This window comes from Callithrix jacchus, chromosome X (genome assembly GCF_049354715.1).
Source record: "Callithrix jacchus isolate 240 chromosome X, calJac240_pri, whole genome shotgun sequence".
NCBI classification, from domain to species: domain Eukaryota; kingdom Metazoa; phylum Chordata; class Mammalia; order Primates; family Cebidae; genus Callithrix; species Callithrix jacchus.
Window position 1 is genome coordinate 51,774,936 of NC_133524.1, and position 23,076 is coordinate 51,798,011.

Consider the following 23,076-nt stretch of genomic DNA (forward strand, 5'->3'; position numbering starts at 1 on the left):
ATCACGTAAGGGTAAAAGGTGCATTCATCACCGCAAGCATTTATCCTTTGTTACATGCCATCCAATTATACTTCTAGTTATTTTTTTATAGTAAAATTAAATTATTGACCATAGTCACCCTGTTGTGCTGTCAAATAATACATTTTATTCATTTTTGATTATGGAGCTTTCAAAATTTTCTGAAATTAAGATGAATTAATTTTGTAATTAGAAAAAAAAATTCAGTGCTTTTTTAAATAAAGGTAAATAGTAGAATGAGAGTTCCCACTGGAAACCTAAGCTTACATCCACCACTAGGGTTTAAAGTTTTCTGGTCATGTGTGACATACTGATGGGGCTAAAGTCCTTTGGCATGTAGAACTGGGGGCTTTGTAAGGAAAAATTCACACTAAGGGAAAAGCAGTTTGCAAACAAGTTTAGTTCAAGAATGAAAGCTAGGTTTTTGGAGAGGAGGAATGAGTCCTGGGCTGTGGGTCTGTCTTCTGACCAGCCTTCTGCACTTAAGTCTAGGGAGAGAGGGGGCCTACAAGTAATCTCTGAAGCATACTTTTTTCAATTTTTATTAAGGAAAATTTCAAACATATACAAAAGTATAGAGAATAGTATAATGAACTCTCAAACATCCATCACACAGCTTCAGCAATTACCGATTCACGGTCAATCTTGTTTCATCTATGCACTCAATTACCCCACTCTCAAATTATTTTGAGGCAAATACCAGTAGCGTATCATTTCACCTGTACATTTTTCAGTACACTTCTTTAAAAGATAAGAACATCTTTTTAAACAACGTAACCACAGTACCATAGCACAATTTAAAAAACAAAAAATCAAGAAGTTACATTTTTATTTCAAATTATATAACAACTGAGGACTCAACACATTTCACTGGTATCATGAGGAAGAGTGTAACACTAAAATGGAATCCAAGCTTTTATTGATGTAATAGCTTTATAATGTGAAGTAAAAAACATCAAACATACTACCATATTAGAGCCATTTTGGGTCATTTGTAAGGAGCTGGAAGAGACTGCTGAGATCACATATCCCATGGCAAAACTCTGCAAGATTTCCTCTAAACATCTTTGTTATTTTCTTAAAGTTGTTCTCCTGGAGGCAGCTGATCCAAGTCCTCTTTTTAAAAAAATCCTTCATTTTGTGTTCCCCTCTTACAGCAGCCTCTTTCCTAACTGCCTTTTCCAAGTGACAACAATTTTGCCCTCTCTCAGCCCTCTGCATTCTCATATGCAGGAACTAGGTAGGATGAGGAGCTAGCTGTGTGAACTGGAAAAGGTATGAAAACTACAGCCAAATGGATCAGTGAGAGAGGCAAAAGAAACCTAGACAACTAAATGGCAATAATTAACTTTGGAAACTTCCTATGATACAGCCTGTTAGCTCTGGCATCAAATAATACAGCATGTTAAATCTGTAAAATGAGGATGTTTTCCTCAAAGAGATGTTAAGATGACATGTAAGAAGTGGTTAGGGCAGGCATTACAAAAAAATGTTTTATATATCATTTTAAAATTTACTTTTATAAAAACTCACAACATTATCTTGCATCCACTGTATTTATTTTTACAATTACCTTTATAGCAAGTGATAGTTTTTGAATAAAATTTTAAGCAAATAATCAACAGTACAAAAACACTAGAGTTGTTAACACGAAGGACTGATTCTACAAAACGTTACCCTAAGGTGATGGCAAACTGCGCAGCTACTGTGTGGTATGACATAGAAATAGGATTAATAATTCTTGTCCTCAAACATCTTACAACTGCCTTGAAATATTTCTGAAACACCTGATACACAAAAGCCACACACATGGTGCCTAGATAGCATATACTCTACTAGCACCAGATTGGAAGGGGAATGTTTTGCCACACGGTGATTACAAAATATTAATTGAATCAAAGAACCTTCAGTGATGCCAACCACATTTCAAGTAGTGTCTCAGATGCAGGATTTGCAAAGAGTAAGGAAAAATAGTCTTCACTCTCAAAGACATCATAGTCTAATGAAGAAGGCAGACACATCAAAAAAGCACAACAAAAGGCTATAGGTGCTGAATTAAGAGTCTGTTCACATATAATAATACAACAACCAGAGCAAGAGTCAGTGGTATAGACAGGGAAGGAGTGTCCCAAGATGTAGGAAGAAACCAGATGAGCTGTCTTCTTCAGAACACGGAAGTGCTCACCTGAACTTGACAACTCCATTCATCACTGGGTTCACATCAATATTAGTTTCAGCACAATTCTGAACATCTTTGCTGTTCATCTAGAAAAACAAACCAACATACAATTAGCAAGCTTATGTTAATAATTCCTCCAACTGACAAATGTATCAGGGTTTATTATGTACATCAACCACTTTGCATCAAGCACTTCACTTCCAGAATTATCTAATGCAGATGCAATCAGTCTGGGACTACGGGCATGCACCACCACACCTGGCTAATTTTTGTAGTTTTAATTCATTAATAATTAGAAGTAGAGATGGGGTTTCATCATATTGGCCAGGCTGGTATCCAACTCTTGACCTCAAGTGATCCCCCTGCCTTGGCCTCCCAAAGTGCTGGGATTACAGGCGTGAATTATAAAAGCGTTACGTTTTAGCACAGTTAGCAAAGTGACTTCCACTTCTTATACTGCTGTTTGCCCAAACATATTTAAAATCTGCTAAATACCATTAGTATTAATAGCTTATCAAGAGACCACTACCAAAAAAATATTGATGAAAGTCTTTCTGAGAGTACCTGGTGGCTCCTCCACATTTTCTAAATGTAAACAAATTGGCATTCTTATACTAGCCTTCTCAAATTATTTTAGAATTTCTTCCCTTTAGTTTGTTTCTTTAAAGTGTAGTCAACAAATTTTATATTTAAACACACAGACACATTTCTTGAAAAAAATTGTATATATTATAGACAGCACCAATGACATTTCTAGTATATGCATCTATATTAATCTGTTTTCCTCTTTATATATTCACAAGAATAAAACACTTGACCAGCTGAAAATGTAAGCTATTTATAAAACATGCAGAAAATAAATCTCTGATTCATGTCTGCAAACCTCAATTGTCTGTGTAGAGTACTCTTTTTCCTTTCTTTATCAAGGGAGGGCTGTAAAATTTAGGTGTACATTTTCCTGCTATCACAAAATAAAATATGTACAAGTGAACTCTAATATTCTTAGAAGGAAAAACATCTCAACTGTACATCAATTTTTGGAGTACTGAGGTGGTAGAAATTTTCTATACCACCTCTGTTCTCAAGAAATGTGGTGCAGCCGGGTGCTGTGGCTCAGGCCTGTAATCCCAGCACTTTGGGAGGCCGAGGTGGGCGGATCATGAGGTCAAGAGATCGAGACCATCCTGGCCAACATGGTGAAACCCCATCTCTACTAAAAATACAAAATTTAGTTGGATATGGTGGCATGTGCCTGTAGTCCCAGCTACTTGGGAAGCTGAAGCAGGAGAACTACTTGAACTGGGGAGGCGGAGGTTGCCGTGAGCCAAGATCGTACCACTTGCACTCCAGCCTGGTGCCTGGCGACACAGTGAGACTCTGTCTCAAAAAAAATTTAAAAATTAAAAAGAAATGTGGTGCTACTGTTCCAAAAACAAATCTTGTCACACAGTGAAGTCTGAGTAAACAAAATACAAATCTCAGTTTCTCAAAACATTTTCTGCACTAATGCTTTTAAACCTGAAACTCTTGATTAGTTTTAAAAAAAGAATCTCCTTGGTGCTCTTAACTATTTTGATGAGGCTAATTTCCAGAGAAAATTTTTTCAAAGACTGCTTAATTTAAATTGACAATAAGTCTTGAAAAGTACCATTACATATTCTAAGTGTTTCTGGAACAAAAAAAAAGAAAAAGAAAAACCACAACATATTTATAAGCTAACAATTTTTAAGAGTGGGTTACTATGAATACTGCACATTATTTTTTACTTTGTCAGATATATAACTTAAGAACCAAGTAAGATGATGCATAATGACTTCTAATGATAGCAAGTACAAGTTAAGTCTCCAAAGTATTCGTGACAGTGTTTCATGTGGAATAAATTTTATCTACAAAAATATCCAGAAAATACAATCTAGTATATCTCCTAGGTCAATATCAATGTAGAATTAAGAACTTTCTGAAATAACTAGGTTATTGAGGAAAATTTTAAGACCTATTTGAGACTGAATAATAAAAGTCAATTTGTCTGGAATTTAAAAGGCATGCTTCAGGGTGATGAAATAATCTGTACAACAAATAAACACGGCACAAATTAACCTATGGAACAAACCTACACTTTGACCTCGGGAATTAAAAGTTAGAAAGTGTTTTTTTAAAAATATGAGGTTCAAATATATATATCACTTTGTTACAAGAAAAATAGAAAAATACCCCATATTTGATCAAACCATGTAATTCAGATAATAAAACTGTTATAAGTTTTTAAAAGCCACTCTTTCTTAGTCTACTCTTTCCTTTGATAGCATTAGTGCAGAAAATGTTTTGAGAAACTGAGATTTGTACATTGTTTACCTATACTTCAATCTGTTATAAGATTTGTTTTCTAAACAGTGGCACCACATTTTAGAAAGTGCAATGGCACCCACTGTTTAGCAGGATAAAAAATATTAATTATTTGTGAAATTACAAGGCACTCCAAATAGAGAAAAATATTTCAGTGTTCAGAAGGGTAAAATATAAAAAGCACACAAGGGGGCAGCAAAAAAAAAGAGTAGAGACAGTTTCAAAACGAACTATTCTATGGTATTAAAAAGACGAGAGCAAAATAATGAGTAGGAGGTTTTTGGATTACAGGCAATGTTAATTTCTTGTTGTAGATGCTGGTCACCTGCACCCAGAATAGGCCGTCCTGTGAGACAAAACAATTACTCTCTATCATTAAGAGAAATTGTTCAGGTACCCTAATAGTTTGACAACTCTGTACTAGCTGAACATCACTAGAGGTAACTCAATTGGGATCTCATCTCCATAAAGATTCCATTCCTTTGGTTACTAGGAGCCAGGAAAGTTCAAGCAGAATGTCACCATATTCAAATACGGGAGGAAAGACCACTTTCTTTCAAAAACGAACTTAAATTGAGAGAACCATGGTTCGTCTATGCTATCCAGTAAGGGGCAATAAGAGTTGGAAGTTGAGCATGGGAAATCAAATTCTGTGAGTACAGTTTTGGTGGTAAGATGTGTTTAGCTAGCAGATCCCCAGCAGCATCAATTCAATAAGGTTAATCTACATGGAAACAGCCATTTGAAGTCAGCAGTGAAAAATTACCACTTGTGAAAATTTTTTGAAAACCAAATGGTCTACCTAGAAATAGAAAAAAATTTCTGAAAGGGGCAAATGAGATCCCATTTCTGAAGCTAACTTGACTGTCGAGTGCAGAAAGAGCACAAGAGGTAGAATTCCCTAGTTTTTTTAACAAATTCCAAACTGATCTTTTAAACCAACTCCCACCACAGAAGGGCTCCCTGACAACAAGGGCGAACGCTGCAAAGGAGAAAACAACTCAAGGGGAAAAAATACTAAAAGATGCCCACACAACCAAGCTGGTAAGACTTTAAAGGCCTCCACTACCAAACAAACCACAGACTGGTATGAAAATGCGCACGCAGACTCACCCCGTGAGTCTGTGTGAAATGTAAAAGAACCAAAAACATCACAGGACGCAAAGGCAGACACACTCCCCCACACCCCTTGTCTCCCCCCCACGCCCCCCAAAAGCAGGGTGAGCAGTTAAGGCACCTAAAACCCCAAGCGGCCACACACACACCCCAGAAGCAGGGTGAGCAGTTAAGGCACCTAAAACCCCAAGCGGCTTAGGCTTCCCGAAACATTTTACGGTGTAACCAAGAAGCGATTTTGAAAGCATCTGAAAAACGTGCGAACTGTCTGAAAACAGGGCCTGGCAACCCAGACAGTTTGCAAGCGTGATTCAGAGGGTCTGCCAAGGAAACAAAAGAAGCCTCCCTCCTCCCGGTGAGACCGCACATGGCACGAGAGGTGCTCCAGGCGGGATGCATTTTAAGCGAGGCGGACAAACAGAAGTCTGCGCGGGCCGAGTGGTACATACTAGGGATCGCTGTCTGGCGAGGACGGGGCCATGGAGTTTCCATTGGTTGGGGAGCCGCCCAGCTTCAGTTTCTCCAGATATTCGGCGTGCACGGGCTTGTGGCACTGGAGAACCTTGATGGCATCTTCGACTTTGAACCACTCTCGCTTCCTGCCAATGTTAACCGAATCTTCCCAATCCTCCAGCAGCTCCGTGACAGTCAGTACATACACGTACGTTCTGTGCTTGCGATCCTGGTTCTGTTCGAAGACGCCCAGGAGCCGGCCTAACTTCCCCTTGACTCCCGCCTCTTCGTACACCTCTCGGACCGCCGCACCGCCCGGCTCCTCCTCGGGCTCCATGCCCCCGCCCGGCACGATCCAGCGGTCCGGGTACCGACTGCTACTCACTAACAGCACCTCGTCCTCGCGTTCGCTCCGGAAGCACAGGCACGCCGCCCGCTTCTTGAACCCCTCCGGGTCGTAGGTACGCGTCTGGTTGGGCTTGCACTTCATCCTCGAGGCTGCCTCTTCCAGCCGCTCGCTGCTGTGGGCTGCAGCCGGCGCCGCCGGGGAGCAGCCGGGGTGCTGGGAAGAGAAAGGGCCGAGGCGAGGGGCAGGGAGTGAGAGGCGCCTCAGTCTGCTGCGAGCCGGGAGCGCTGAGGTAGAAATGAGGCTGGGCGGGGCGCGGGTGGAGGCGGGGGCGGCGAGGCGCGTCAGTCAGCCAGTTAGCCAGTACGAGGGGCGGCCGGCCGAACCCGGGGCCGCCGGAGTGGAGGAGGCGCAGCCGCTCGCGAGCCCGCGACTCTCCACCGAGCCCACCCGCGTCTCGGGGGAGCGTCTCCCTCCCTCTGCTGCCGGGCAGAGCGAAGTGAGGCGCAATCGCGGCTGCGGCCGCAATCCCGTTCTCGTGCGCGTTCGCGCAGTGGAGGGCGAGGGGCGGGGGCGGGGGTCTCCCGGTTCCCGCAGCGCGCGATGCCTCAGGCCCACTGCGCAGGCGCCGCGCACTCCTGGGGCCGGGAACCTCCTTAGCACACAGCTGAATTCACCGCATTGTGCCTTTGGCCGACTGCTTCCACGTGTGCCTTTGACCCAAACGCGAATGTGGCGCGGCCGAACGTTTCTCCTCTCCCTCCCCACCGCGCTGCATGAAACCGACCATACAGTCGTTTTACACACGACAGGGGCAAGGGCGTCGTCATCATCATCCCCTCCCACGATGAACCATTCTGGCTTACTCATGGGACCTGGGCCCTGGTGTTGTCAGTATCACCCACGGGATTCTAGGAAGAGTAGCCGTGCATCTTTGCTGAGTCACATGATGCAGTTTTATTTCTTCAACAGGTTCCCACCTTGCCGAGCATCTTGGCGCAGCCAGTAATTTAACGCTTTTCATAAAACCCTGTTCACAACCTGCCTGAACACTCTGTGCCTCAGTTTCCTCATTGGTACACTCCTCGCCTCCTTTTTGCAGCCATTTCCACTTCGATGAACGTACACCTTAAGGACCAGAGCACCACCCATCTAGTAGTCCTGCATTAAAGCCCAAGACATCTCTCATTCTCCACAAACTCCACCCTTCACTATCTTTCTCTTTGATAAGCACCACTTGGGGTTTGGGAAACCATGCACGTGGAGATCCCCTCCTGTTGCACACTTTGATTTTTAAAAGACTCCCTGCATGAGACTCCAGCAAGGCCACTTGCTGCTCTCTCTCCTCTTTCTCTGCTCATACTGTCCTCTTGGCCAGGAAATGGTAACCCACCGCCAAAAATTTAACAACCTAGAGCTTTTCTTCTCCTTTTCATTTATTTTTGGTGTTTCCTCATCTCATAGTAGCCCTCTGAGTTCCCCTAACTTTGGTTGCACCTTGGTCTCTCTCTTATTGGCACTCTATTGGCATCAGCCAGGGGGTATCATGAAAGCCTCTTTTGTCGATGAAGTAATTCCTTCACCTCGGGCAAATGGACTCAAATGGAAATGGAGAAACAATTGAGTTCACTTTCCCAGGATCTGCTCAACTCCTCTTGTAACCAGAATCACAAATAAAAATGCTCCTATTCCCAAGTGCAAGCAATATCTGCACTACCTAGAGTGTAATATGACAAAACGCTGTGGGTTGTATATGAACAAAATTATAAAATACACACATAAAAAGAGTGACCACAATAGAGACACTACTGCTCCTCACCATATTTTAAAGATGGATGGATGGTGGAAGAGCTTTTGAAGGAATTCAACACCTGGGATTAAAAACAAACTAAGAAAGTACACTTAACAGGCAATATTTTTCAGGGTTCTCAAATTCACAAACACACAAATGATGTTAAACAACTAGGGAAAACTGCTTTACAATCAGGAGCAAGACAAATCTGCCTACTGTCAAAATATTGTTAAATATTGTCTTACAAGTTCTTTCTAGTGGAATGAGTTGTAAAGAGATAAAAGTAATATATATTGGTAAAAGCACAAAGTTGTCATTATTTGTAGATGATATGGATATTTCCTTGGGAAACAGCTAAGGAAAACATGTAAATTAAATCGCTATAAATGGAAGAATAAAGTATTATGATTTAAAATATCAAAAGCTTTCATGCATACCAGCAATATCATGTAGGAATTAAAATGGGAAATGATGACATCCAACTTGGCTCTATCGACCGCCACAAAACAAATAAAATACCAAGGTGTCCTAAAAAATATGATTAGGACTTAGTAGTACAAAATGTTTGAACTTCTACTCAGAGCTTTAAAACATGATTTGAATAAATCACAACTCACTCTAGCAAAGCTAGTAGACTCGTGTGCTGTCTGGGGGTGGCGGCGGGGGCGCCAATCCAGGCTCCGGCCACTGGGCAGGTTTGCTTCACAATTGCCAGGTACTATCTCCTTTTTGTCTGACAAGAAAGAGGTGCCATTTTCTAGTCTATTCCATCAGCATCAGTTCTACATCACACTGTGCCTGTGCAATAAGTCTCTTCCAAGGGGAATATTTGTGGCAGGGAAGAAGAATAGGACATTATAACATGGAAAGAGGCACAGACTGAAACCCTACTGGAAAAGTCTGGATATGGAGATCCACAACTTAAAACAGGCTTAATACAACGCAAAGGGAATTTTTAAATTACTTTCTCCACAAACTTTCACAACTGACATAGTTTGGATGTTTGTCCTCCCCCAAATCTCACATTAAAGTGTAATCCCCAGTGGTGGAAGTGGGGCCTAGTGGGAGATGTTTGGATCGTGAGGGCGGATCCCTCATGGCTTGGTGCTGTCTGTCTGATAGTGAGTGCTCACAAGATATGGTCACTTAAATGTGCGCGGCACCTTCCCCTGTCTTGCTCCTGCTTTCTCCATGTGATGCACCTGCCCACCCGCCTGCCTTCTGCCACCATTGTAAGCTTCCTGAGGCCACCCTTGAAGCTAAACAGCTGTTGGCACCAAGCTTCCTGTGGAACCTGCAGAACTGCGAGCCAATTAAACCTCTTTTTTTATAAATTGCCCCGGCTCAGATATTTCTTTACAGCAATGGAAGGACAGCCTAATAACTTTATTATTCATCTATATCATAGTAATAGGGCAAGAAAAGCTATGACTTACGTAACAAGAGTGAAAATCTGAAAATCACTTTTAAGAGAACAGCAGTCCACTCTGTGGTTTCGCCTATTTAAGTATTTCTCCAGTGATGAACAGTGTTAATTCAGGAATCACTATAGTAATAGACCGTCAGAGTGAAACTGCAGTTTGTTCATGGAAGCCTGTATCTCCTTCCACATTGTCGTCGTCTCTGGGCTTGGCCATGCAATTTGTTGTGTCCAGTGGGACAAAAGCAAACGTGAACAGAAGCCAGCAGAGAATTGAAACGCGCTTGCACACACTGGGTTGTCCCCTCTCATTTTGTGCTTAAAACCTTGTGACAGCAATGTGAAGAAGGCGGGGCTACTTGGCTGATGAGATATCTATAGCGGATTCTTCCACTTCACTCCAGCTGACAGTGAACCCATTGCCCAACATATGGGTGAGGCCATCCTAGACCATTTGACCCCTAGCAGAACAGTGCACTAGCTGAAGATGCATAACTAAGCCTAGCCATGAACAGCAAATAAACCACTCAGATGATACCAGCTGAAATTACTAACCTGCAGAATTGTGAACAAAATAATTTACTGTTGTCTAAAGCATAAAATTTGGGGGCACTTTGTTATGCATTAAAAACTAGCAGCTCCAACCATTAACACCATTCATCAAAATCAACCAAAAACAATCAGAGAAAGAAAAGGTTGTTCATTGTAGAAATGTCATGTCTACTTAAAGACGCTGGCGTTTCACTTTCCTTGGAGTTAGAAAGGGATGAGGTTAAGACATCTAACATTGTTGCGTACAGACCCTGTGAGAGGCTGTGTGTTATGCCCTGCATCCTACTTAACTGCTATCCCATTAACTGTTAGGGAGGGAGGCAGTTCGTAAGTCCATTTTATAAAAGAGAAAATGAGGATTTAGAGTGGAGTTTGTATTTGAGTTTAAGGCTACATGTCTCCATAGCCTGCACTCACACAACAGCAGCATGTCTTATAAGGATTATACTTATCCACAGCTATGGTTTGTTGTGGCCTTCGTTGATGACATTCAGCATTGACCTCTTGGGTAAAGTATTCAGTAGCTAAGATTCACTGACTCCAGTGAAAGGTATTTTCCATCATGATCTTCTTCTTCTGGACAATATGTGAAAAGAGCATGTGAGTACCTCTCTCACTCCCAGCAAATAATAGTTGTGTCACTTCCAGATGTAACTTCATGATTTGCGGCTTTGATTTCCCTTGCAAGATAAAATGCAACGAAGTGATACAGAAACAGAGATATTCTATGCTGTCATCACACCAGGTCATGATGTTGATTTATGGATGGTCTGCTTTCTTATATGAGCCTAATATTTTTGTACCAGCAAACCTGAAAAGTATCAAAATCCCTTTGAACAGATTAACAGGCTGAGATAGTTTAATGTGAGCAAGTCAGAAAGTGGTGGAGCTGGGATCCACACCCTGGCCTGTCTGAGTCCAAAGGTAATCATCTTGCATTCACCATGGCACGTTTCCCTTATGTTAAGAGTTGCTGACAAAGACAATGCATGTCATTCCTTTTGGTATGGTCTTCCTCCTTTCTGGTTTTTTTTGGCCTGGAAGATCCAGGCACCCAAGAGAATAGAGGTCCATGTAAATTTCCAGAATCCCTAGGATGAAAGCGGAGAGGATCTACCTTGAAACCAACAAGTCTAGGATACATATTTCTGCCTTTTTTTTTCGGAGTTAGGATGGGGCAGGCAAATGGGCAATTGACAGGAACAGTAGAAGCATCCTCAGGGAAACTGGGTGCTTTACTTAGTGAGAAAGCCATGTCAGCTGACATTTCTAACTAGGCTTTAAATGGAGTACAGTCCTAAGAGAGCAGCTCTCCAGAAACAGCTGTTACCTGGGATCAGGAATGTTAAAGACCTTCTCAGAGCTTGACAGTAGTCACAGCTGGACCCAGCTATCAGGAGAGGAACTGCAACGTACCTGAGAAACTTTCAGAATACTTAAGGGAAGCAGAGCTAGGGTGATTTTGGTAGTAGTCCGTGAGAAAGAAAAACGGTGTTTTAAAATGCAAATGAACTTAATTTAAATCCCGCTCTCTCAGTGGCTATGCAGCCTTAGGCGAATTAAGGCAAGTTAATATTTTTGACCGTAATATTTCTCAGGTGTAAAGGGGGATAATAGGACTACCTACTCAGAACCTCACCTCTCCCAAGAAAGCTTTCCTGACCATGTGCCGGCCCATCATTTACATTGGGATTAAAGTAGCCCCCCCCCCGCCGTGTTTCCAGGCTTCCTTAACTTTAATTCTGTCGTTAGCTTTAATTAAGGAGCTCTGTAATGATGTGTCTGCAAGCTTGTGAGAAATTTGAGGACTGGGAACCAGCCTGAAATATGTCTGTTCCCCTCTGAGTCAATACAGTGCCCGTGATCTGGTGTCCAGTAGGGATTTAAAATATATTGACTGAATGAGAAGTGGTGACAGGATCTACATGGATCGCAAAGGATAGTTGTTATTATACCTGTTAACTATTTAATAACAATATTAAATGAAATACGAATGAACCTAGGTCTGGGGAAAGCGGGGTAACTTGTGTCCTTTACATCAACCTTCATATGTTCCCCAATTTTTCTTCCTTCATGTACTTAGGACACTTGTTCAAACACAAAGGTGGTTTCATTTTGGGTCTATACTAGTTAATTCCCTAGAAAGGATTTAAATAAAAATGAATGGAATACAAAGTAACCTCCCTCATTGTTTTGTCTGTTTCCTGGACAAATGATAGGCTGCATAAAGAACTGCTACATTTGTGATTTTGTGAGCAATGGTGTAGATGTGCACAGGTCATGGATGTGGCCCCAGTGATCCATGGAATTGTCATGTCCTGGTGAACACTGCCACTCTCATAAAGATGCAGTGTGCCTTGATTTCTCCCACTTCTATGCTCATTACCTGATCCTACCTCACTGCTGTCACCCTCCTTTTCCCTTTTCTCTACACTGCACACACTTCTAATTCTGAAACAAAACCCCTTTCAGCCGCCCTGAGATTGTGCATCAGAGTTAAATGTTAAATGCTTACAAACCCTACGAGGCCTTCCAACATCTGGCCCATTTCGTCTTTGACTTTGCCCCTACCGCTCTCCATGGGCCACACATCTCTAGCGGACCTGGACTCGGGCAGCTTCTGGGTTGTCAGGCAGGCTCCCTCCCCCCTCAGGGCCTTTGCTCTAGCCATTCCCTCTCTTTGGAATGCTCTTCTCTCATGTCTACAAGGATGACTTCCTCACTCACCTGGAGGCCTTGATTACCTTCTGGATGAGGCCTACCCAGGTCACCTTATGATGGATTACTAAACCCATTCTTCCTTGCCACCCTGTCACTGATACTCCTGATTCCCTTTTCCTTGGCCCAGGTTTCCTTTCTGTTATAGTGTTTTGCATCTAACAGACTATGTAATTACTTATTGATGTTTTTTGCAGTTGTCTCTCCTAGTTGATGATGGCTCCTGCTACAGTACTGGCTCCTGATGGTAGGGGTCTTTCTTGCTCACCAGTTTATCCCACATAGCCCAGATCTCTGGTAAGCATACACTGGAGTCATTCAGAAAATACCTGTGGATGTAATGAATGTGTTTGTCTCCTGTGCTAGACTGGTTGACTTATAAGGGGAAGGGCCATGTTTTGTTGGTCTTTGTAAACCCACCATCCACACTCTCTGATACAACCAGAAGGGTAATACTGAAGAATCGTTGAATTAATTAAACTTTCACAAATGATACTTATGGGAAAACATTGTCTTTGCATTCTGAAGCTATTCCAGTAGTTGCCATTTGTTTCAACACCACATAGGTGCCAGATGCCATAGAAACGCAGCTGGGCAGCTGTAATATACCTGAAGGCCAGAAGTCTGATTCATTTTCCAAGGCATCTACTCAGGGTAGCACAGTTCCTACCACACAGCATGACTTGAGGTGATGTTTCCAGATCTCAGTCGTTCATCACCTAAATGGTTTTGGTTTTATCTGGGCAGGACATGTACTATGATTTACATATTGTACTTTATTTTCATAAGACAGTGGCATTCAGAAAGAAACATGATTATATAATTAAATGCAATGAGAGCAGAACGATGTTATGGAAGAGTTGAAAACAAAGTTGAAGCTATTGTTGTGCAATAGGGCACAGAACGATGGATGGGCTACACTAGGCACTTCATGTACCTTTTTCATTTAACCCCAATGAAAACCCTTCAAAGGCAGTGTTGTCATTCCCATTTTCACAAGGGAGAAGATTGAGATCTAAGGCATTATGTAACTTGCCCAGTATCTGACAGCTAGGAAGTATCTGAATGAGGTGGAAACTTCCAAGCTCATTGATGAGAACACCCCACAAAGACGGCAGTATAGGCAGACCCCCACTACTTAACTTGCCCCTGCTGTTCTCTCTGCTCCCCACCCCTTCTGTCACACACACATCTCTGCGAAATTCATCTCCCATCTCCTAACACTTTCAGAAGCTCCTCATCCTAGAGGTTGTTTTCCTGCTCCTTCAGCCAAATGCTGGAAATAATTCAACGCTAATTTCTGCAGATGCAGAGGAATGGAGTTCATTTCAAGTTCTTGTGAAGGGATAAAAGGATTGATACTTAAGAACTGCTTCAAGATCTTGATGAGGCTGGATCTGGAGGAGGATATTTTATGCACAGCTAGTCCCTGACTGAGAGAATTCCAGTCTTGGAAGGATGCCTTCCCCTCCACAAAGATATCAGGCCAGCCAACGAGGGAAGATAGTTTACTTATCAATGACACTGTGTACCCACAGGCTCAGGCCACTTTCATCAGAAGCAGAACAGTCTTTCCAAGGTCACCAAGCTGTTCTAAAACTTCACTGATTCATTAGATGAAGACAACAAGGCACATACACGTGATGTTTGGTATCAAAACTGCGATCAGGAAGATGGCTGCATTCCCTGTTCCACAGTAAAACATCTCATACCACCAACAAACTCAGCCAGTTCTGGAGAGATTACCACCATGATAGAGTGTTTCTGACCATGGGCTCTGGGCCAGCCATTCTCTGGGAGTGCAAGACAAGAAAAATATTTCCTTCTTTCAATCTTTTCCAGGTTATTTACTTTGAGGCAAGTTTGAACATCAGTAGTTCTGTTAGCACTTTTCCTACATGACAGTAGCATATCCTATGAGGGAACAGCCATCACATTCTTAGATTCTTTCACTTTAGCTTTGATCAAACACCTTTGACTACCAGTTTACATCTCAGAAGGAACCATCCTTGATTTTTGTGTCAGATGAACTTTTCATTGTGTGAAATTCGCAAATTTCTAATTAAGAAATTATAGGTCGAGGCAGGCAGATAACCTGAGGTCAGGAGTTCAACACCAGCCTGACCAACATGGAGAAATCTCTTCTCTACTAAAAATACAAAATTAGCCGGGCATGGTGGCACATGCCTGTAATCCCAGCTACTTGGGAGGCTGAGGCAGGAGAATCGCTTGAACCCGGGAGGTGGAGGTTGCAGTGACCTGAGATTGCACCACTGCACTCTAGCCTGGGCAACAGAGTGAAACTCCATCTCAAAAAAAGAAAGAAAGAAAGAAAAGAGAAATTATATTGGGGGAAGGTGGTTTCTCTTTACTACAATATCAGAATATATAATAATTGCTGTTTCAGGATCCACCATGTATTAGGTGCTTTACATATCTTACTAAAGTTTTCATAAAATCCCTGTGACTTAAGTTTCTTTCTTCCAGTTTCACAGATGAGGAAATTTAGGCTCAGAAGGATAGATTACTTGCCTCTCTGTTCATACAGCTAGGAAGCACAGAGTTGGGATGTAAAAGGCATACGTCACAATTCATTGCCTATATTGGTCTGCATTATCCCCACACTTTACACCATCTTAGAAAGAAATCCCTGTGTCTCTGAAAGCTACTAATATGGATTTTAAAATTCCATACTGCTGTTACGTCATCCCTCTGTTTTAGAGTTTGACTCTTGACAGATGGCATTTTTCCTTTCCTGTGAAGCATTTAGTTTACAATATTATATTTGAGGGCGAAGATTTGAAAATGTCTATATGTGACTAAGTTCAATAAATACCCCTTTTTGTGTGCTGAAAATGATGCTATGCACTTTGTAGAGGCCCATGGACAAATGAATCTGCTTTCTAGTCCTGCGACACGTACCAGCTTCTAGAAGACTTTACATGGCTCCTGATACACAAAAGCAAGTTTCCTATATGGAAAGCCAACGTTGTACTGCCTCCAATTTAGAAACGGGTGTTTTTCCTATCAGCGTTTCGGTATGAAATGTCTTCCTTCAGCAAACCCTCTACAATGCCTATATGTTTCATGTAGTGTAAATGACTGATAGAGCAGATGTAAAGTCCAAGTGAAAACTGATTCTTATTCATAACAACTCCTAGGAAAACAAACCAAAAAAAAGTGTCAATTCTCAACTGTAGTCTGCAGAGGGCCTATTTCCAATGAAAGAGGGGAAAAGAGGGAGAGGAGACACAAAATTTGATGGAGGAAGAATAGAGGAAATAGGAGCAGGACTCACATCTGGAGGACTGAATCCTTGTGACTTTGAACATGCGTGTCTGTGCTTGAAATTACTGTTATTTGTGGGTTCAGAGGCGTAATTTCATGTTCCCGCATGTTTATGCTTTTCACCTAAACACTTAAATAATTGGATTAGCAGTGTTATAGTCATTCATTAATATCTCCAGTTAATTTATTTTTATGCAATCACTCTTTACTTATAAAGCCTAGGGGAATTTCCAAATTAATCCTGCTGTGAGGACATTTCAGAAACTGAGAGATTATTAGAAAGGCCAACATCAGTTATGAAGCCATACACTAAGCCAACATCAGTTATGAAGCATCAGAATTCAGCAATACACTGGTACTAGAAGCTATTAACAAATGGGAGCTTGGTTAAAAGTCAGAAAGTCCCCATGTTTCATGCACTGTGGTAGGCTCCGGGTTTGACATGAACATTCAGGAACTTCGCAGCTGTCTCATACAGAAAATCATGCAACCGTATCTCAACCCTAGAGCCAGTGGTCTGTAAAGATTTGTCACAGTTATTTATAAAGGAGGTGTTTTACACTCACACACACACACACATGCGCGCACACTCACACACATATACCTCTTATAAATTGGAATCCTGGAACTCTGATTGAATCACAGAGCTAGCTGGTGTTAGAGACTCTAAAGCCTCAAGGAATATCTATCACAGGCATTTTCCAAAATAAATTATTTTAGTTTAATTCAGAACCACTGCCTGCCATTCCCCTGGCTTTGCTTCTCTGTTGTGGCCCCACAGGAGAACCCTGGAACTGAAATCTCTGCCTCATTTAAAGGGCAGGGACAGAAGGGGCCTCACTACCATCTGACCCCTTAACACTGATAATGACACCGTCTTACCTGAAAGTGTCCTCTCTTGTTGCTGTCAGACCTCAAGCTGCCTGTTCTCATGGCTGTACTGCAATCAGTCCTCACTACACAACATTTAGCATTCTCAACACTGTGCATTTAGCTGTACCTACTTTAATTTGCACCTTAGAGCTACGTAGGTTATGGCCGAGCCAGAAATTATTCTTCATCTTCTGCAGTGGTTTAGATAAAGCAGTGCATCACCTTAACCCCAACAGATTCCATATAGTAATAACTTAAATACTTGTATATTAGTTTTCTATTGCTGCATAAAAAATTACGATACACTTAGTGGCTTAAAACAGCACACATTTATCATTTCAGTTTCCATAAGTCTACCATGAATCAACTGTGTTCTCCACTTAGGGCCTTACAAGGCTGAAATCAACATGTTACTCTCACAGAGACACACAGGATCATGTTTGCTGAAATGTCTGGGCACCCTGTAGCCCAGTCATATTGCCACATAAAGTTAACCATACACCAAGCGCCTGGACACAGTTTGTAAGTTAACCATTATATTTTAATTTCCTTTGTATCTTAGTTAAATGATCTACTTCCCTGTCATCATACCTATAAAGTGGAGCTGTGAATAGTTTTACTTTGTTAGTTGCATGTTTATGAATTAATTTTCAGGTTATATGTGTGACTTGGCAAAACAGTTAATCAGGCAGTTTATGTTTTTAACTCCAAAAGGGAATTTTTATCATATGGCATGGGGACTTTTAATATTTATGAAATTTTACCACATAGCAAGTTCTTTCATAAGCTCTTTAAATGCTTTACCTCATTTGATTCAGCAACACACCATAAGTACCTTTATTATCCCTATGTTCCTAGGAAGACATTTCATATGAGACACAGAAGCTAAGTAATTTATCCTAGATGACATCTTCTAAGTGTCAGGCCCAGGATTGGAATCTATGATTGTAGAACCAGTATTCCTGTCCAATCATTGTGACCATATAGTTTATCATTCAAAACATGAAAGAGCAATATTTAAATTACGCCTCCACAATTGGCATAAGACAGAAAAGTCAGACATATCAAGTCAATTGCTCACTCACGTTGTGGCAGTTTTTTTTGCTTACACACAACAGAAAAATCTTACTTAGACTGGCTAAATCAAAAAGCAAGTTGATAATCTCACAGCATTTGTAACATCCTCATGATGTGACTTTGTCTCCCTCTCTACGTTATTCCTGTCAGCATACACACTGGTGTTATTTTTCCCATCTTAAAAAAATGCAAACACCAAAAACCTGTTTACTTCACTCCTTTTACTTGCTTAGTGCCATTTATCTGTTCCCCCAGTTGCAAACTTCCCACAGAGTGTCGTCTATGGTCACTGTGTCCAATTGCTCTCCTCCTATTCTGTCCTAATCATACTTCAGCCAGGCCTATGCACCTTCCATTAAACAGAAACTGTTCTTGTCAAGGTGACCATGACGCCGATATTTGTAAATCGAATGGCTATTTCACAGTCCTCTCCTTCATTAACGTATTTATGATTTTGGATAGAGTTAGGCCGGGCCCACGCATCTGTAATCTCCTTGGCTCGCATCTGTAATCTCAGCACTTTGGGAAGCCAAGGCAGGTGGAACACCTGAGTTCAGGAGTTTGAGACCAGCCTGACCGACAAGGCAAAACCCTGCCTCTACTGAAAATACAAAAATTAGCCAGGTGTGATGGTACAGGCCTGTAATCCCAGCTACTCAGGAGGCTGAAGCAGGAGAATGGCTTGAACTCAGGAGGCAGAGGTTGCAGTGAGCCGAGACGTGACATTGTACTCCAGCCTGGGCAACAAGAGGGAAACATCCATCTAAAAAAAAAAATTTCTTTTGTATAGAGTTGATTACTCTCTCTACCCAGATGTACATTCTTTCCTGAGTTCCAGTACAATACTTTCTTGGCTTTTCTGTGACCTCATTAGCTGTAACTCCTGAGTCTCCTTGGCTGATTCTCCTCCTTTCCTTGTGACCTCTTGATGCTGAAGTGCCTCAGAAGTCAATCCTTAGTCCCCTTATCTTTGCTGCCTGCCCTCATTACCTTGGTGATCTTCTCCAGTGTTGTGGTTTCATGTGTGATCTACACTCTCATCTCTGTCCAGTTTAGATAGCTGACCTAAACTCTATGGTCTATTTCCATTTGCCCACTTGGCAAGTCCACATGCATGTTAAATAAATATTTTGATTTTTTTTTCTGAGACAGAGTCTCTCTCTATAACCCAGGCTTGAGTGCAGTGGTGCAATCTTGGCTCGCTGCAACCTCTGCCTCCCAGGTTTAAGCGATTCTCCTGCCTCAGCCTCCCAGGTAGCTGGGAGCACAGGCACATGCCACCACGCCCGGCCAATTTTTCGTATTTTTAGTAGAGATGGGGTTTCACCGTGTTTGCCAGGAGGGTCAATCTCCTGACCTGGTGATCTGCCTGCCTCAGCCTCCCAAAGTGCTGGGATTATAGGCGTGAGAACATTTTGATTTTAACTGTGTAAAATTCGGATTTCTTATTTCATTCCCCTGATTTTATCTACTTTCATTCTTCCTCATCTCAGTTAACATTATGTTTTTAGATGCTGACTTAGAAAAAGTGGTATCAATCTGGGCATTAAATTCATCTAGAAATACTGTTGGGCCTGCACTTTAAATATATTGAGAATGTGAGCGATTTTGCCCCCCTCCACCATATCACTTCATTGTAAGCCACTACAATTTCTTGCCTGGATTACAGCAATAACATTTTTACAGGTTTATCTCCCTGTACCTTTGTTCCTAATGATTAGTCTCATCCTAGCAGCCAGAGGTATCCTTTTGAAAACTGTGTCAGATGATGCCACTCGTGTCATTGTTCTCTGTCTCATGGAGAGAAAAAAAAATCAAAGCATTTTCATGGGCTGCAAGTTCCTAGGTGATCTGATATTCTGCTACTTCTCTAAAATCCAACAACTCCCCCACTAGATCCGACTCCATCAACCCTAGCTGTAATAGTAGAGGCTTTTTACTGGCTGTTCTCTCTGCCTGAAATATTCTTCCTCCACATATGTAATAGCTCGTTCCACCAACTTTATTAGATGTTGCTCAAATATCACATTGTGAGAGAGCCCTATCCTCTCCAACTTCTCAGCCCTATCCAGCTGCTCAGCCTTCCAGATCTTTCTTAACTTCCTCTAATTTTTTTCTATACCATTGTCATCTTCTGACATACAGTGGGATGTAATGATGTGTTTTCTTTACTGTTTGTATAATTACATGGAAATTTGAGTTCCACGAGGGCAGACACGGTTGTCTGCTTTGTTTGCTGCAGTATCCTTAGGGCCCACAGTAGTGCCCGGCAGTTAGTTATTCTTCATTAAACACTTGCTCTATTTCCAAAATAGACTGGAAGTCAAAAGTAGGCAGATCCCATACATGGGAACTCTGCTCAAGGATGCCTTAAAGGGTTCAGATCTTTTTCCTCTCTTCTCTGTCCCTCTGGGTATCCTTAACATACTGGTAAAATGGCTAAAGCACTTTTAGGCCTCTGATTTGGCATGGTAATGTTTACACATAGAAAAGAATATATCGCTCAGGCAGCAGCAACGCGGAGGAAACCGGAGTGAACCGAGAGCTTAGCCACCAACATGAGCCTCCTCAACAAGCCCAAGAGTGAGATGACCCCAGAGGAGCTGCAGAAGCGAGAGGAGGAGGAATTTAACACGGGTCCACTCTCTGTGCTCACGCAGTCCGTCAAGAACAACACCCAAGTGCTCATCAACTGCCGCAACAATAAGAAACTCCTGGGCCGCGTGAAGGCCTTTGATAGGCACTGCAACATGGTGCTGGAGAACGTGAAGGAGATGTGGACTGAGGTACCCAAGAGCGGCAAGGGCAAGAAGAAGTCCAAGCCGGTCAACAAAGACCGCTACATCTCCAAGATGTTCCTGCGTGGGGACTCGGTCATCGTGGTCCTGCGGAATCCGCTTATCGCCGGCAAGTAGGAGCCACCTATCCCTGTCAGTCAACAGAACTCACTCCCCTGTCCTACAGAGACCGCTGCCGCTGATGTTGAGAATAATAAAGCTCTGTGTTTTTTTCTAAAAAAAAAAAAAAGAAAAAGAAAAGAATATATCGTCCAATGTACCTTTTTAAAGAGACAAAACCCATGACATAGTAGTTCCCAGAACATATCCCCACGATCAACTCCAACATATGGGACTGAATTAGGTCACATGACTGTTCCAAAACCAGTGGATGTCAAGAATATTGAGTTGCCATGACAGGCTTAGATAAACAGGAGACAGAATGGATGTTGGGGAGTCAATCGCAATGTCCACTGAAACACATCAGTGCCTTGGTGTGACTGGATGTGTGTGTGTGTGTGTGTGTGTGTGTGTGTCTGTGTGTGAACCTGAAAAAGAGCTGATTTCTGGTACACAAATGTTACAAAATGAAGAGAAGCTGATTAAGGTAATTAATTTAATTAAGGTAATTAAGATGGGGAAAGAGCTGACATCTTTCATAGATATATTTTGTCTGTTAATGGTGTGAGGCTAACATCATCCAATATTTCCATCTCATACTGGGTAATTCTTTGGCAGTGGGACCAAAAATCATGTAGAGACTTGTTTTTCCCACATGATGCCTATATGAGCATTAGCAGAGTTTCCTTTCATGGATGACTGACAAACCCCCTCCTGACTGATACATTCTTCATGTAGCCATATTAATACCTTTATTCAAATCTTACTCTTTATTCCCTGCGACCAATCTTACTCTTTTTCTTGGTTTCAGCTTAAAGTATGTAAAACAGATATACAAAGATAAATAATGAATAAGTATAAAGTGAAAGCCTGTGTAACCACAACCCAAAACAGTGAAATCAAATATTGATAAAACCCTAGAAATCATTATGTCCCCTCCCTAAACACAACTGTCTATCTCCTCAACAGAGGTTCCCACCATCCTGCTCATTGTTTAGAATCTCTACTTTGCTGCTCGTTATAGCTTTGCCACCTACGTAAACAACTCTAACCTGTAAACAACTCTAACCCACCCTGTTTAGTTTGTAGCAATTTTTACAGAATCACATCTCTGCTCAGAGCTTTTAGAGTACACTTAAAGAGCGACTTTGTTACAGAGGCTTTTAGAAATGTTTAAAAGCAACTTCTCTTTCCACATTAAAGAGACAACAGATATTCCTTGCTTACCTACTGTGTGCTTAGGAGTGAAGAAGGTACCAGGGTATACATGAGAGCTAAATAGTGTTCTCTGCCTTCACTGAGATTAGAGTCAGGTTGAGAAGATAGTGCCTAATAATAATATACAGTGTTAGAGCAGAATACAGCTCAGTTATGCAGCAAGGCCATGGGTATTGCGGTGAGGCATTCCATGTACCACCCCTTATTGGCTCTGTGACTTTGGGAAAGTCTCTCCACCTCTCTGAGCCTGTGTATTCACTTAGAAAAGAGAGATAGGTTTAAAACCTGCTCCCCAGGGTTGTTGTGCATGGCATATTGTAGCCTCTAAATCAGTGGCAGACATTTTACTATGGTACATTGGGCTAGTAGAAGGAAGCCTGAAAATAATTAAATTCCCATTCAACAGACAGGCACGTATAGAAGCCTAGGGACCTTAGTACACACTAGACGTTAATGTGAGGATGTTTGGCTCCAGGAACACACATAGGCAGCTAAGTGGATGGTAAGAGGCCAGATACTAAGATTGGAAATGTTTGGGCCAATAATTTTAATAAGGATGAAAGGTCCTTTATTGAGTTATTATATGACTCTCAGAAGCCTTAGAATCTTACCTCTGGTAGGCACCTCAGAGATACGGATAGACCTGAATCCTTGGAACCAGAACTGTCTAATCAAATGTTGTCCCCTGAAAACAAAAAGTAAAAAACATCAATGAGAGTTAACTTTTATTGAATACTCACTCCATCCAAGATATTGCTGAAAACATATTATATGCATCATCTCATT

At 41.8% G+C, this 23,076-nt stretch overlaps 1 protein-coding gene and 1 pseudogene across 1 annotated transcript; one reads left to right on the forward strand and one right to left on the reverse strand.

The window, feature by feature from the left end:
* Positions 1 to 830: 830 nt before the first annotated feature.
* On the reverse strand, positions 831 to 6,725 carry NUDT11 (nudix hydrolase 11). Its single transcript, XM_008989312.4, has 2 exons — positions 6,106 to 6,725; positions 831 to 2,283 (listed from the first exon to the last, which is right to left on the reverse strand). Coding segments are annotated over exons 1-2 (495 nt in total). The 5' UTR covers positions 6,600 to 6,725; the 3' UTR covers positions 831 to 2,282.
* A 13,951-nt stretch (positions 6,726 to 20,676) lies between these two features.
* LOC100398408 (small nuclear ribonucleoprotein D2 polypeptide 16.5kDa pseudogene) lies at positions 20,677 to 21,213 on the forward strand (annotated as a pseudogene).
* The last annotated feature ends 1,863 nt before the right edge of the window (positions 21,214 to 23,076 follow it).

Bases quoted from the DNA above. Each gene is read 5' to 3' on its own strand.
- NUDT11 (XM_008989312.4), bottom strand. From the start codon at position 6,599: ATGAAGTGCAAGCCCAACCAGACGCGTACCTACGACCCGGAGGGGTTC.